This window comes from Sminthopsis crassicaudata, chromosome 5, assembly GCF_048593235.1.
Source record: "Sminthopsis crassicaudata isolate SCR6 chromosome 5, ASM4859323v1, whole genome shotgun sequence".
NCBI lineage: Eukaryota > Metazoa > Chordata > Mammalia > Dasyuromorphia > Dasyuridae > Sminthopsis > Sminthopsis crassicaudata.
This window is the reverse complement of record NC_133621.1, coordinates 266,390,614-266,404,593: the sequence shown is the minus strand read 5'-3', so window position 1 is coordinate 266,404,593 and position 13,980 is coordinate 266,390,614. Positions and strand designations below refer to the sequence as shown.

Sequence of the window (13,980 nt, the reverse complement as noted above, 5' to 3'; positions counted from 1 at the left end):
ACTCAGCCCCACGTTGGGCGCCAATAGGTAAAGTTCTTGAATTGTGAGGGACTGGTCGTCTGCTCAATTATAATCCTTCTCTAGGAGGAGATCTGTAAAATCTTTTCCTCTGCGCACAGGTTTCTTGGGAGCTCTGAATCTCCTCCAACTCTTGTTCTTCCTCAAATCAGACTGGTCTCCTTTCAGCCTGCCTGGCATCAAAACTCTATCCCAGAGTCGATTCTCTCAGGCCCAATGCTGCCCATCTTTTATCCTCCCAGAGAATGGGTGTGTAAGAACTCAACGGGGCATGGGGAAATACTTCCACCAATGAACTTGCTCCTCTTAAAATTCCTAAAGTGTAAACTCCCTTTAAAGGCCCAAACCAAAGGTCTGAGCCAGAGAACTATCAAGTCAACCTGAGTTTTCTCACCTTGTAATTGTCCAGATAACCTGAGTTCACCTTGTCACTATCCAGACAACCTGAGTTCCTAACACTGTAGAATCTTCATTTCTCTGTAAGAGGAAATTCTTCATAATTTATCAGCAGAAAACTTTCATAAGTCCTTTCATTAGTGGACTTGCTAACTATGATGTTGATGTTCTCATTTGATCAGTATACCCCTGGAACTCTCCTGGAAGTAAATGCACGATGTACACATGCATTCAAAAATCAAAACATAAAAGGAAGTATTTCATTGGAACAACATGAAGGTAAGATTATATCATGGTTAATAGTGGGTTTTGTATTAAAGAAGAAAATGTTATCCTGGAGTTGAAGAAATACAAGATAGATCTTGGGAACTAGAATAGAGTCTATCATCACCTAGAAGAAAAGATATTGCATGAAACCTAGTGCTACCCAGAGGACCTATAATTAGTATCACTGAAGGTTGCTTGAAGAGGAAAACAATAAGGAAGAACTAGTATTGGAAAGGGAGAGAGAGAATTCAATGAACAGAGAGAGAGAAAAGAAAGAGCTATGTATGATTTGAAGAAACCAGTTGGGTCTTTGTATTATCTCTGTTAATACCCATCCAGCATTTGCATTGTTTTTGGTTTTAGTTATTTACCTTTATTTTTCAAATGTAATATATATGTATAACATCTTTATAGCTTCCTGTGCTTTGCTCCTCTGAAACAAAAATCTCACAAAAAATGTAAGAAGTACTAGTAGACTTATATTATGAAAGAATGAGCTAAAAGCCTAAGTAGTAAACTAAAAATTCTTAAGTTGTATGTCTCCACTCACAATGAGGGAGCAATCTTATTCATATGAGAAAAAATATTACTAAATAAAATAAATTTTCATTAAATCAATTCAGACTTGAAAGAAAATTCAGAATATAAAGGATCCTCAAACAGAAGCAAAAAACGTTTGGATCCAAGATCTCTAGAACAGGTATGGAAGAATGACATTGAAATTTCTAATATTTCTCTTCAATAAATGTATAATTTAGGCTCATTTTAATGTATTTCTAAGAATTCAGCACAATTTGAAATGCATTTTTGTTTTATTTATGCAGGTGAAATTTTCTTTGTAGGTAGTAGGACTAACAGCACAACTTTAATCTTTTTTGGGTAATAACAAAGTAAAAGTCCCTTGGTAGTGTTGATGCTGGCATTTTTGTACCTTTCTAACAGTATGAGGAAGCTAGCTTAAACTACTGAATCATATGATTATTTTCTCCTCAGTAGCAAAATACTTGTGATAACAGAATTACCATGTGTTACATCAAGATTAGATGTGTTATGACAAGATTAGAAAAAGCATAGGTTAAAGCTAAGAGAGAGGGACAGGATGTAAGTGATTTTATACATGCATATCCTGTGATAGAAGAGATTGATTCTTTAGGTCAAAAAAGGAGAAGATATATACCTTCAGATTTGAATAAAATTAAAGATTTGAAAAAAAAGGTTATACCCATTATGGGGCTACATCAGTTTATGTTAAAATGTTATTAGATGGTTTGTCTTATGAAGTCCTAACCCCGAATGATTGGAAATCCATAGCAAGGACATGTCTAGAACCTGGACAAAACTTATTGTAGCTTGCAGAGTTTCATAAATTATGTAAGATCCAAATCAGATGCAATATAGAAACAGGAGTTAACACACAATTCACTTTTGAGCAATTAGTTGGTGAAGGTCAGTATGGAGAGAATTCAGAAAAGATTAATTATACCATGACAGTGTATGAGCCAATTGCTAAAGCTGCAATAAAAGCCTGGAGTTCCCTCCCCAGACAGAAAGCTCGGGGCGAGTCTTACACTAAAATAGAGCAAGGTCCCAATGCAGATTTTGTGGGACATTTGCAAACTGCTGTCAAAAGAACTAGTGGAGAAAATGCAACTACAGAAATAATGACCAGGCATCTGGCTAAGGAAAATGCTAATGAGATTTGCAAAAGAATTATATGGGGACTAGACAAAGATGCTCCTTTAGAAAAGACCATAAGACGCTGTGCTACAGTGGGAACAAATACTTTTTACACACAGACTTTGATGAACATGGAAAGACAGGGTCCCTCCTGGCAAAGGACTTCTAGAGAAACTTGTAGATGTTTTCAATGTGGAAAAGTTGGACATCTAAGAGCTCAATGTAGACATGGAGATAGAGTGAGAAGACAGGATGAGAGAAAACCTAAATTCCATGTCCAAAATGTCACAAGGGCTTTCACTGGGCCTCCAAATGGAGACTGACCCAGAGAAATGAGAGGCGGAGCCCAGCTTCAGCCCCCTAGATGGGGCATGATGTCAGCTGAGGTAACATCCAGAGAAATTTAATATTAAGACATGTTCAATCAACCAAAAGGCAATCAGATGGAAGAAAGGGATTGAAATTAGGAAAAATAGAGTACTACTCTCTACTGTATGTAGTAGAGAATACTGATATATTCCCTGGAGAAGTGAAATCTGTTCCTGTTCAGAGACATTAAGACACTCCTCCAAAAACAAAAGGGGAGCCACAGATAACCCTAGAGAACTTTAATTTTTAAACATTAATTTTTAAATTTTTGACAAAGATGCACTGGCTCCGGCAGACCCACCACAAGGGCAGTGTCCAGTGTGAGCAGCTCCACTGTCCTTAGATAATCGCCAGGTTATGTGAAGAGATTTAGAAAGTGGTCAATGGAAGGGGCCAGATAGGGTAACTGCCTGAGAGAGAGGGTTTGCTTGTATTTTAACAGACAGAAGAAAACAGACAGAGAAGGAAACAGATGGGTGGCAACAAGCACTTGGAGAGAGACAGAAAAAGAGAAAAACTTCAAAACAAAGGAGATCTAAGAAACATCTGACACAGAAAGAGCATGGCTGATAAGGAGACTGTTAAAGAACTTTAAAAACTTGCAGGAATTATTGGATTTTTGGCACATGAACTAATGGACAATGGACTTATGGACATGTATAAATTCTCAATTTATGATTTGATCATGTTATTTGTTATATCACTTCTAGCATGTGTTATGTTACTATGTATTTATGTAATTTATGTAATTATGTGTAATACCTCCCATAATGATGGATTTATTTTTCAAGGCCATGACCATCAAAAGAAAGGGGGAGATGTTAGAATTACAAGGTCCTAACTCAGGTTGTCTAAACAATTCTCTAGCTCAGAATTCACACCTTTAGTTCAAATCTTTAAAAGGAGTTTGCAACTTTAGACTTCTGGAGTTTACACCTTTAAAAGGAGCAAGTTCATTGGCTATAGGAGTTCTCAACAAGCCCATTCTCTGCCAGGATAAAAGAAGGCAACATTGAATCTGAAGAGCAATCTAGACTGGGACATTGAGTTGGGATGGCAGTCTGGATTGAGTCAAAGAGAAGGCGTCCTGTGGATTCACAAGTCCAGCAATCCCACACTTTTGGAGGGGAAGATTCCAGAAGCCTCCCAAAAAACCTGCTCATAGAAAAGATTAAACAGAAAAGAATCCTCAAACAGAACTTTACAACCAAGGATCTGGATTCATGAGATAGTGTCTTATTCCTGATTTCTTTCTTATAGACAGTCTGAAATTCATTTTCCAGTGGCAAAATAATAATATGAAATTTCAATATCTACAAATGTTATGTTGAGGCAGGATAAATATTAGAGAGTTTTTCATATTTTATTTAGAGGGAGAGATTGTGCTGGGAGCAAAACAACATCTATGTTGTCTCTAGTGGCTGCATAGGACTATGGTCTCAAAGTACCCAGCAACAAGCAAGGAATTCCAAAGACTTGTATATGGCTCTAGGATCAGGGAAAGAAAAGCAGGGGCAGGAAAAAAGCACTGGTGAGTAGGGACTTCCAGAACCACAAATTCAGTTCTGACAGATCAGGGGTAAGAAAGGATCATAAATTCTGATAACTTGGGAGGACTAGGAGCCACTAAGTCTGAGATGGGAGATTGTTCTCCATCTGCTCTTTATGAGTCTTTGGAATGCTAAAGTAACCAGGACTCTCAGCCGTAATTATCTCAGTTCTATCGGTCAGGAAGGTGGGTTGCCATCAGGAAGGTTGAGGCAGAACAATTCAAGGAACTAAGATAGAACAATTCAAGGAAACTGTGGCATAATAATGTGAGAAAAATGAATGTATATATGGCATTACATATATGGCATTAAAACATGCCATAATAATATCTTAACATTGATAATCAATGTTACTTTAATTTATCTTTATCCCAAATAACAAAACAAAAATATCTCTGTAAACTAGAACAAAACTTTTTGCGACTGAAATGTTACTATGCAAGTAAAATGTCCAAAGTTTCATTTAAATGTCTCTTGTTTGGGATGTTTTCTTATGTACTGTTATAATTTAATATTTCTTCAATTTACAGCCAAGGGTAATGGTTCTGATTTACAGAGTCCAACTGAGCAAACCAAGATCTTGCCCTACATTCTAAGCCCCTAATTAGTTGATGACTATTGTCTTGTAATCCTTTCAATGGTCTTTCTTATAAATTAGAGCCCCCACTTGCTTAGCAATTCTACTTCTGATATGAATCATGGATGACATCTAAGGGCCCTTTAGTTCCTCTGAAGGGCACATTTCCTTTGTTCTATCTAAACATAATAATGGAGATATGATTTTTCCAAGACAGGGTAGAGGCCTTTCAAGTTTCTGTGAAAATGCTATCCTTCTTTTTCGCTTCTGGAAGTCACATCATATACCAAGATAAGGTCAAAATGGGTCCATGACTTAGGCATAAAGAATGAGATAATAAATAGATTAGAGGAACAGAGAATAGTCTACCTCTCAGACCTGTGGAGGAGGAAGGAATTTATTACCAGAGGAGAACTAGAGATCATTATCAATCAGAAAATAGAAGATTTTGATTACATCAAACTAAAAAGTTTCTGTACAAACAATACTAAAGCAAAGAAGATTAGAAGGGAAGTAACAAATTGGGAAAATATTTTTAAAGTTAAAGATTCTGACAAAGGTCTCATTTCCAAAATATATAGAGAACTGACCCTAATTTATAAGAAATCAAACCATTCTCCAATTGATAAATGATCAAAGGATATGAACAATTTTCAGATGATGAAATTGAAATTATATCCACTCATATGAAAGAGTGTTCCAAATCACTACTGATCAGAGAAATGCAAATTAAGACAAGTCTGAGATACCACTACACACCTGTCAGATTGGCTAAGAAGACAGGAACAAATAATGATGAATGTTGGAGGGGATGTGGGAAAACTGGGACACTAATACATTGCTGGTGGAGTTGTGAAAGAATCCAGCCATTCTGGAGAGTAATTTGGAACTATGCCCAAAAAGTTATCAAACTGTGCATACCCTTTGATCCAGCATTGCTGCTATTGGGCTTATATCCCAAAGAAATACTAAGAAGGGGAAAGGGACCTGTATGTGCCAAAATGTTTGTGGCAGCCCTTTTTGTAGTAGCTAGAAAGTGGAAGACAAATGGATGTCCATCAATTGGAGAATGGTTGGGTAAATTATGGTATATGAATGTTATGGAATATTATTGCTCTGTAAGAAATGACCAGCAGGAGAAATACAGAGAGGCTTGGAGAGACTTACATGAACTGATGCTGAGTGCAATGAGCAGAACCAGAAGATCACTATACACTTCAACAACAATACTGTATGAAGATATATTCTGATGGAAGTGGATATCTTCAACATAAAGAAAAGCCAACTCACTTCCAGTTGATCAATGATGGACAGAAACAACTACACCCAGAGAAGAAACACTGGGAAGTGAATGTAAATTGTTAGCACTACTGTTTATCTACCCAGGTTACTTATACCTTCTGAATCTAATACTTAATGTGCAACAAAAAAATGGTATTTACACACATATATTGTATCTAGGCTATATTGTGACATATGTAAAATGTATGGGATTGCCTGTCATCAAGGGGAGGGAGTAGAGGGAGGGAGGGGATAATTTGGAAAAATGAATACAAGGGATAATATTATTTTTAAAAATTACTAATGCATATATACTGTGAAAAAAATTATAAATAAATAAAAAAAGAAAAAACATTATGGCACAGTAACAAATACTTGTAGATTTTGTCCAGGAGACATGCAAAAATGTTATGCCCCAAAAACTGTGTATAGTTTTCTTTATCTTCTTTTCAAATTGTATATACCCCTGTTGAATACAATACAAAGGGAAAAGGCAAAATTAATTATATTTTATCAGGAAAGACTTGGTGAAAGAGGTAATAATTAGGGTTAAATGATAGGATGACATTTTGATTAGCAGAAAGGAAAGGGGAATACTTTCCAGGGGAGAGGACAAGCAGAAGTAAGTAAGGAAGCTTGCACATGAAGAAAACCTTAATGTTTAACTACAACAGAGGGCCTGTAACAGGAACATAAATTATTTTCTGAAAAAGACATAGTTTGGGGAGTTATTGTCATTTCTTATGCAGTATAGTAATATTTGAATCATTTTAAAAGAGCATTTTGAAAAATAATATTTAAATTATATTATGTAATATAATCATGGCAATCATAAGGATAATGTTGTGAAGTAGAATTTCATTCTTACATGTTTAGCCATTTTTGTATAAAAAAAGTATGCTCCAGGTAGTAGCACTATGTTTATCAAAGTTGTCTCTCTCTAAAGAAAAAAAGAGTGTAAATATCAATTTATTTTGAAGAAAATGTTATAAAAATTTTCTTTTATTTTCTGTAGAACTTTGTATGTGGAAATCTTCACAATTTATCAGTAGAAAACATTCATAACTGCTTTCATCAGTGGGGTTCCTAACTATGTTGTTGTTGTTTTCATTTGATAAGTATACCCCTGGAACTGTCCTTGAAGTAGATCCAAGTCTTACATATGGATCTGAAAATCAAAACATAAAAGACGGCATTTCATTGGAACAATATGAAGGTAAGATTATATCATGTACATAGTGGGCTTTGTATTAAAAAAAGAAAAAGAACACTGTTATCTGGGAGCTGAAAAATAGAGGATAGATCTTGGGAACTGGAATAGAGTCTATCATGAAATACCTAGAAAAAAAGAAATTGCATGAAATCCTGGTGCTACTCATGGGACCTATAAGCAGTATCACTGCAGATTGCCTGAACAGGACAACAAAAAGGAAGAAGTAGTATTGGAAAGGGATAGAAAGAATTCAATGGACAGAGAGAGCGAACAGAAAGAGCTACGTATGACATGAAGTGACCAGTTGGGTCTTGGCATTATTTCTGTTAATACCCATCTAGCCTTTGCATTGTTTTTGGTTTTAGCTATTTACCTTTACTTTTCAAATGTAACAGTTTCAACTAGTCTCCTGTGCTTTGCTACTGTAAAACAAACATCTCACAAAAAAATATAGAAAGCACTAGTAGACTGACATTATGAAAGAATGAGCTAAATGCCTAAAGTAGTAATCTAGAAATTCTTAAATTATATATCTTCACTCACAATGATGGAACAATCTTATTCATATATGAAAAATATTACTAAATAAAATAAATTTTCATTTAAATCAATTCAGACATAAAAGAAAATTCAGAATATAAAGAATCATCAGACAGAAGCAAAGAACGTTTTGATCCAAGATCTCTAGAACAGGTATGTAAGAATGACATTGAAATTTCTGATATTTCTCTTTAATACATGTATATTTTAGGCTCATTTCAATGTGTTTTTAAGAATTCAGTGTAATTTGAAATGAATTTTTTGTTTTATTTCTGGAGGTGAAATTTTCTTTGTAGGTAGCAGGACTAACAGCAAAACTCTAATCTTTTTTGGGTAATAAAGTAAAAAGGAGTGTCTTGGTAGTGTTGATGTTTTGTACCTTTCAAATATTATGAGGAAGGTAGCTTAAACTACTGAATCATATGATAATTTTCCTCTCAATAGCAAAATAATTGTGATGGATCTTGATTCATGAGATAGTGTCTTAATTCTGATTTCTTTCCTATAGACAGTCAAAAATTTATTCACCAATGGCAAAATAATAATCTGAAATTTCAAATCTACAAATGTTATGTTGAGGCAGGTTGAATATTAGAGTGTTTTTCTTATTTAGAGGGAGAGATTGTGCTGGGAGCAAAACAGCATCCATGTTTCCCCAGTGGCTGAATGGGACTATTGTCTCAAAGTACCCAGCAACAAGCAAGGAATTCCAGAGATTTTATATGGCTCTAGGGATCAGGGAAAGAAAAGCAGGAGCAGAGCAGAGCACTGATTAGTGGGGATTTCTAAGACCACAAATTCGGTTCTGACAGGTTGGGGACAAGGAAGGATTATAAATTTTGATAATTTGGGAGGACTAGGAGCCACTAAGTCTGAGATAGGAGATATGTCCTCCATTTGCTTTTTATGAGTCTTTTGAATGCTAGAGTTACTAGGACTCTCAGCCCTAATTATCTCTGTTCTATTGGTCAGGAAGGTGGGTTGCCATCAGAAAGGTTGAGGCAGAACAATTCAAGGTACTTAGATAGAATAATGTCAGAAAAACTCAATGTATATAAATGTTAATATATGTCATTAAAATATGCCATAATACTAAGATCATAGCATTGATGGTCAATGTTAACTTAATTTATCTTTATCCCAAATAAGAAATCTTCTTTGAAATATCTCTGTACAGTAGATCATTTTTTTTTACAACTGAAATGTTACTCTGCAAGTAAAATGGCCAAAATTTCATATGAATGGCCCTAATTGTTGGGGATGTTTTCTCATGTAGAGTTATAATTTAATATTTCTGTAATTTGCAGCCCAGGGTAATTGTTCTGATTTACAGAATCAAGTTGAACAATCCAAAATCTTGCCCTATATTCTAAGCCCCTAATTAGTTGATGACTATTATCCTGGAATCCTTTCATTAGATAAACTATATACCCCAACTTGTTCTGGGGGTATCTTGTGATATGAATCATGGATGACCTCTAACATCTTTTTAGTTCCTCTGAACTGCACATTTTCATTGTTCTATCTAAATAAAATAATGCAGATGTATTTTACCAAGACAGGATAGAGGCCTGTCATATTTCTGTGAAAATGCTGAACTTTTGTGAATCTGTAAGCCACATCATATTAAAATTATGGCACAGTAACACATACTTGTAGATTTTGTCCTGGAGACATTCTATGAAAACGTTATGCCCCAATGTGTATAAACTGTGTATAGCTCCTCTTCATCATCTTCTTTTTTTTTTCTTTTCAAATTGTGTATACCACAGTTGAATCCAATACAAAGGGAAAAGGCAAAATTAATTATATTTAATCAGGAAAGACTTCATGAAAGAAGTAATAATTAGGCTTTAATAATAGGGTGAAATTTTGATTGGCAGAAAGGAAAGATGAATACCTTCCAGGGGAGAGGACAAGCAGAAGCATAAATCCTTTTCTGAAAAAGACATAATGTGGGCAGTTATTATCATTTCTTATGCAGTATAATAATATTCTGAAATATTTTAGAAAGCATTTTGAAAAATAGTATTTAATATATATTCCATAATATAATCATGACAATCATAAGGATAATAACATGAGTTAGAATTTCATTATTACTTATATGTTTAGGCATTTCTGTATAAAAAAGCATACTCACTCCAGGCAACAGCACTATGTTTATCAAAGTTGTCTCTTTCTAAAGAGAAAAGATAGAAGGTTAAACTAGACAGCATCGACATGAAGTTATTTCAAAGAAAATGTTATTTTTTTTTCATTAGAAACTTCATTTCTTTGTAAGTCAAAATTCTTCACAATTTACCAGCAGAAAACATTCATAAGTACTTTTATCAGTGGGCCTGCTAACTACGTTGTTGTTGTTCTCATTTGATCAGTATACCCCTGAAACTGTCCTGGAAGTAGATCCAAGACTTACAAATGCATCCAAAAATCAAAACATAAAAGGAAGTATTTCATTGGATGAGCATGAAGGTAAGATTATATCATGTTAATAGTGGTCTTTTTATTAAAATAAAAGAACAATGTTATCTGGGAGCTGAAGAAATAGGACATAGATCTTGGGAACTGGAATAGTCTATCATGAAATACCTAGAATAAAAAAAAATTGCATGAAATCCTAGTGCTACTCATAGGTCCTATAAGCAAGTATCACTGAAGATTGCCTGAACAGGAAAACAATAAGAAGTAATATTGGAAAGGGAGACAAAGAATTCAATGGACAGAGAGAGAGAACAGAAAGAGCCATGTAAGACATGAAGTGACCAGTTGGGTCTTGGCATTATCTACGTTAATACCCATCTTTTCAAATGTAACAGTTTCAACTAATCTGAGTATGTATATCAGTCTTTACAGTTTCCTGTGTTTTGCTCCTGTGAAATAAACATCTTACCAAAAAATGTAGAAAGTACTAGTAGATTGGCTTTATGAAAGAATGAGCTAAATGCCTAACTAGTAAGCTAGAAATTCTTAAATTATATATCTTCACTCACAATGAGGGAGCAATCTTATTCATATAAGAAAAAAATTACTAAATAAAATAAATTTTAATTTAAATCAATTCAGACTTGAAAGAAAATTCAGAATATAAAGGATCATCAGACAGAAGCAAAGAACGTTTTGATCCAAGATCTCTAGAACAGGTATGGAATAATGACATTGAAATTTCTGATATTTCATTTCAATACATGTATATTTTAGGCCCATTTTAATGTATTTTTAGGAATTCAGGCAATTTGAAATGCATGTTTGTCTTATTTAGGGAAGTGAAATTTTCTTTGTAGGTAGCAGGACTAACAGCAGAACTTCAATCTTTATTGGGTAATAGTAGAGTAAATAGGTGTCCCTTGATAGTGTTGATGTTGGCATTTTTGCACCTTGTAAATATCTTGAGGAAGCTAGCTTAAATTATTTAATCATATGATTATTTTCCCTCAGTAGCAAAATAATTGTGATAATAGAATTACCATGAATCTGGATTCATGAGAGTGTCTTATTCCTAATTTCTTTCTTACAGTCTAAAATTTATTCATCAATAGCAAAATAATAATCTGAAGTTTCAGTGTCTAGAAATGTTAAGTTAGAAAAAATGTCCAATGCATATAAATGTTAATATATGGCATTAAAACATGCCATAATGATAAAATCTTAACATTGATGATCAATTTTATCTAATTTATCTTTATCCCACATAGCGAATCTTCTCTGCAGTGTCTTCCAAAATTTGATCAAAACTTTCTGTGACTGAAAAATTAATCAAATAATTGATTAATAACAAAATCAAATAATGTGCCCAACATTTTGTTTCAATGGCCCTATTTATTGGGGATGTTTTCTTATGTGGAGCTTATTATTTACCTTAATACAATTTGCAGTTAGGCATAATGATTCTGATTTACAGGGTCAAGTTGAATAAACCAAGCTTTTGCCTTATATTTCAGTCCTTAATTAGTTGATGATTATCCTTTCAAGGGTCTTTCTCATAAATTAGATACCCCCACTTGCTTAGCAGTTCTACCTGTGATATGTGTCCTAGCTGACTTCTAAGGTCTCTTGAGTTCCTCTGAACTGCACATTTCCATTGTCCTATTGGAATATAATGATACAGATGGGATTTTACAAAGACAGGGTAAAGGCCTGTCATATCTCAGAAAGGATGCTTTCCTTTTGCCCTTTTGAAAGCCACATCACATTAAAAATTATGGCACAATAATATTTGTAGAGTTGCTCAGGTGATGTTCTGCAAAAATGTTATGCCTTAGTGTGTACATTCAGGGCACTGCTAATTTTTTTCTGTTTAAATAGTATATCTCACTGTTGAATCCCATACTAAGGGAGAAGACACAATTAATTACGTTTAATTAGAAAAGACTTGATGAAAGAAGCAATAATTAGGGCTCAATAATAGGGTCAGATTTTGATTGGCAGAAAGAAAGGAGGTAAACCTTCCAGGAGAGAAGACAGGCAGAAGTAAGTAAGGAAGCTTGCAAGTAAAGGAAACCTTGATGTTTAACTCTACAAAAGACCTGTAATGGCAACATAAATTATTTTCTGAAAGAGATAGTGTGGGGTCAGTGTCATTTCTTATGTAATATGATAATATTTTGATACATATTTTAAGAAATGATTTTGAAAAATAGTATTTTGCATATATATACACATATATATACATATATATATATTTATACATGTATATATATACAAATTTCATAAGGATAATATCTGGAGTTACAATTTTATCATTAGTTACAAGTTTAGTCAAGTGTGTATGATAAAAGTGTACCCCAGGCTGTACCACTATGTTTACCATAGTCATCTCTCTCTACTGAAAAAAAAAAAAAGATAAAAGAATAAACTTGAAAAGTGTAAGTATGGGTTGTTCTTTTGGAAAAAATGTTATAGAAACATTTTGGTTTCTCTGCAGAACCCTAATTTCCCTCTAAGTGGACATTCTTCACAATTTATCATCAGAAAACATTCAGGAGTATTTTCATCAATTGGCTTGCTAACTGTTTTGTTGATGTTCTCATTTGATCAGTTTGCCCCTGGAATTGTCTTGGGAGTAGATTCAAGACTTACACGTGCATCCAAAAATCAAAATATAAAAGGCAGTATTTCGTTGGAACAACAGAAAAGTAAGATTATATTATGTAGATAGTTGGTCTATGTTAAAGAAGGAAAAAAATAATAGTATCTAAGATCTGGAGAAATAGAAGATAGAATGTGGGAGCTGGAATAGAGTCTATCCTCAAACACACAGAAGAGAAGAAACTGCATGAAGTCCTAGTGCTACTAACAGGACCAAAAGCAGTATCACTGAAGCCTTGCCCGAACGGGAAAAAATTAAAACTAAAAAGCATTGGGAAGAGAGAAAAGTTGAATGGACAAAGAGAGGACAAATAGCTATATATGATATGGAGTGACTAATTGGCTCTAGGAATTAGCTCCGTTAATACGCATCCAATCTTTGCATTGTGTTTGGTTTTTCCAAACAAAATGAGCTATTTTTCCATTTACTTGGTTAGTTATACAGATAACTACTACTATGAAAAAGACCGTGTCATATACTTCTTTTTGATGATAGAGAGTACACCTCTATTTCCAACAAAACTGTCTCAGAGATTGTCTAGAGCACTGAAAGTTATTTATAGTCACACAACCAATGTGGTTCATGTGTAGAACTCACTCTAAGACCTTCCTCATTCCAGGCTTGCCTCTCACACTTTTTTGATCTCTCTCATCCCCAATACTGAAAACTCTGGATGTTCTGGGAATTCTTTGTTGGCCCACTTTGCTGCACTTTAGAATCCAATGACATAGTTAAAAGATGTTAAAATGAAATGACCCTAGGATGAAATACAAACTGAAAAATAAAGTTTTTGCCAATAACTGGGGAAGGGGAGAGGAGAACCACTTGCCAATAATCATTTAGTAGAATCATAAATGGGAGCTTCTAAGACCCTGGACAAGAGGACTCTAACTCTGCTTTGCTTCCTTATTTCATATTGCTTGTCTTCTCTCTCTTTTTCAGCCAAAGTATTTTGGTCATTTTCCTGTATTTTGTCCTGCCCTATGTCCTTTATGGCCATCTG

General features: G+C 34.3%; 1 protein-coding gene across 1 annotated transcript in view; it reads left to right on the top strand.

Annotated features, from left to right (window-relative positions):
- The first annotated feature begins 569 nt into the window (after positions 1–569).
- LOC141543985 (uncharacterized) overlaps positions 570–13,980 on the top strand; it is a 95,845-nt gene continuing 82,434 nt past the window's right edge. Inside the window, exons 1-7 of the mRNA XM_074269635.1 lie at positions 570–693; positions 1,305–1,381; positions 7,255–7,351; positions 7,965–8,041; positions 10,267–10,363; positions 10,955–11,031; positions 12,927–13,023. Coding sequence (XP_074125736.1) covers positions 570–693; positions 1,305–1,381; positions 7,255–7,351; positions 7,965–8,041; positions 10,267–10,363; positions 10,955–11,031; positions 12,927–13,023 — 646 coding nt within the window. The remainder of the gene's footprint in view (positions 694–1,304; positions 1,382–7,254; positions 7,352–7,964; positions 8,042–10,266; positions 10,364–10,954; positions 11,032–12,926; positions 13,024–13,980) is intronic.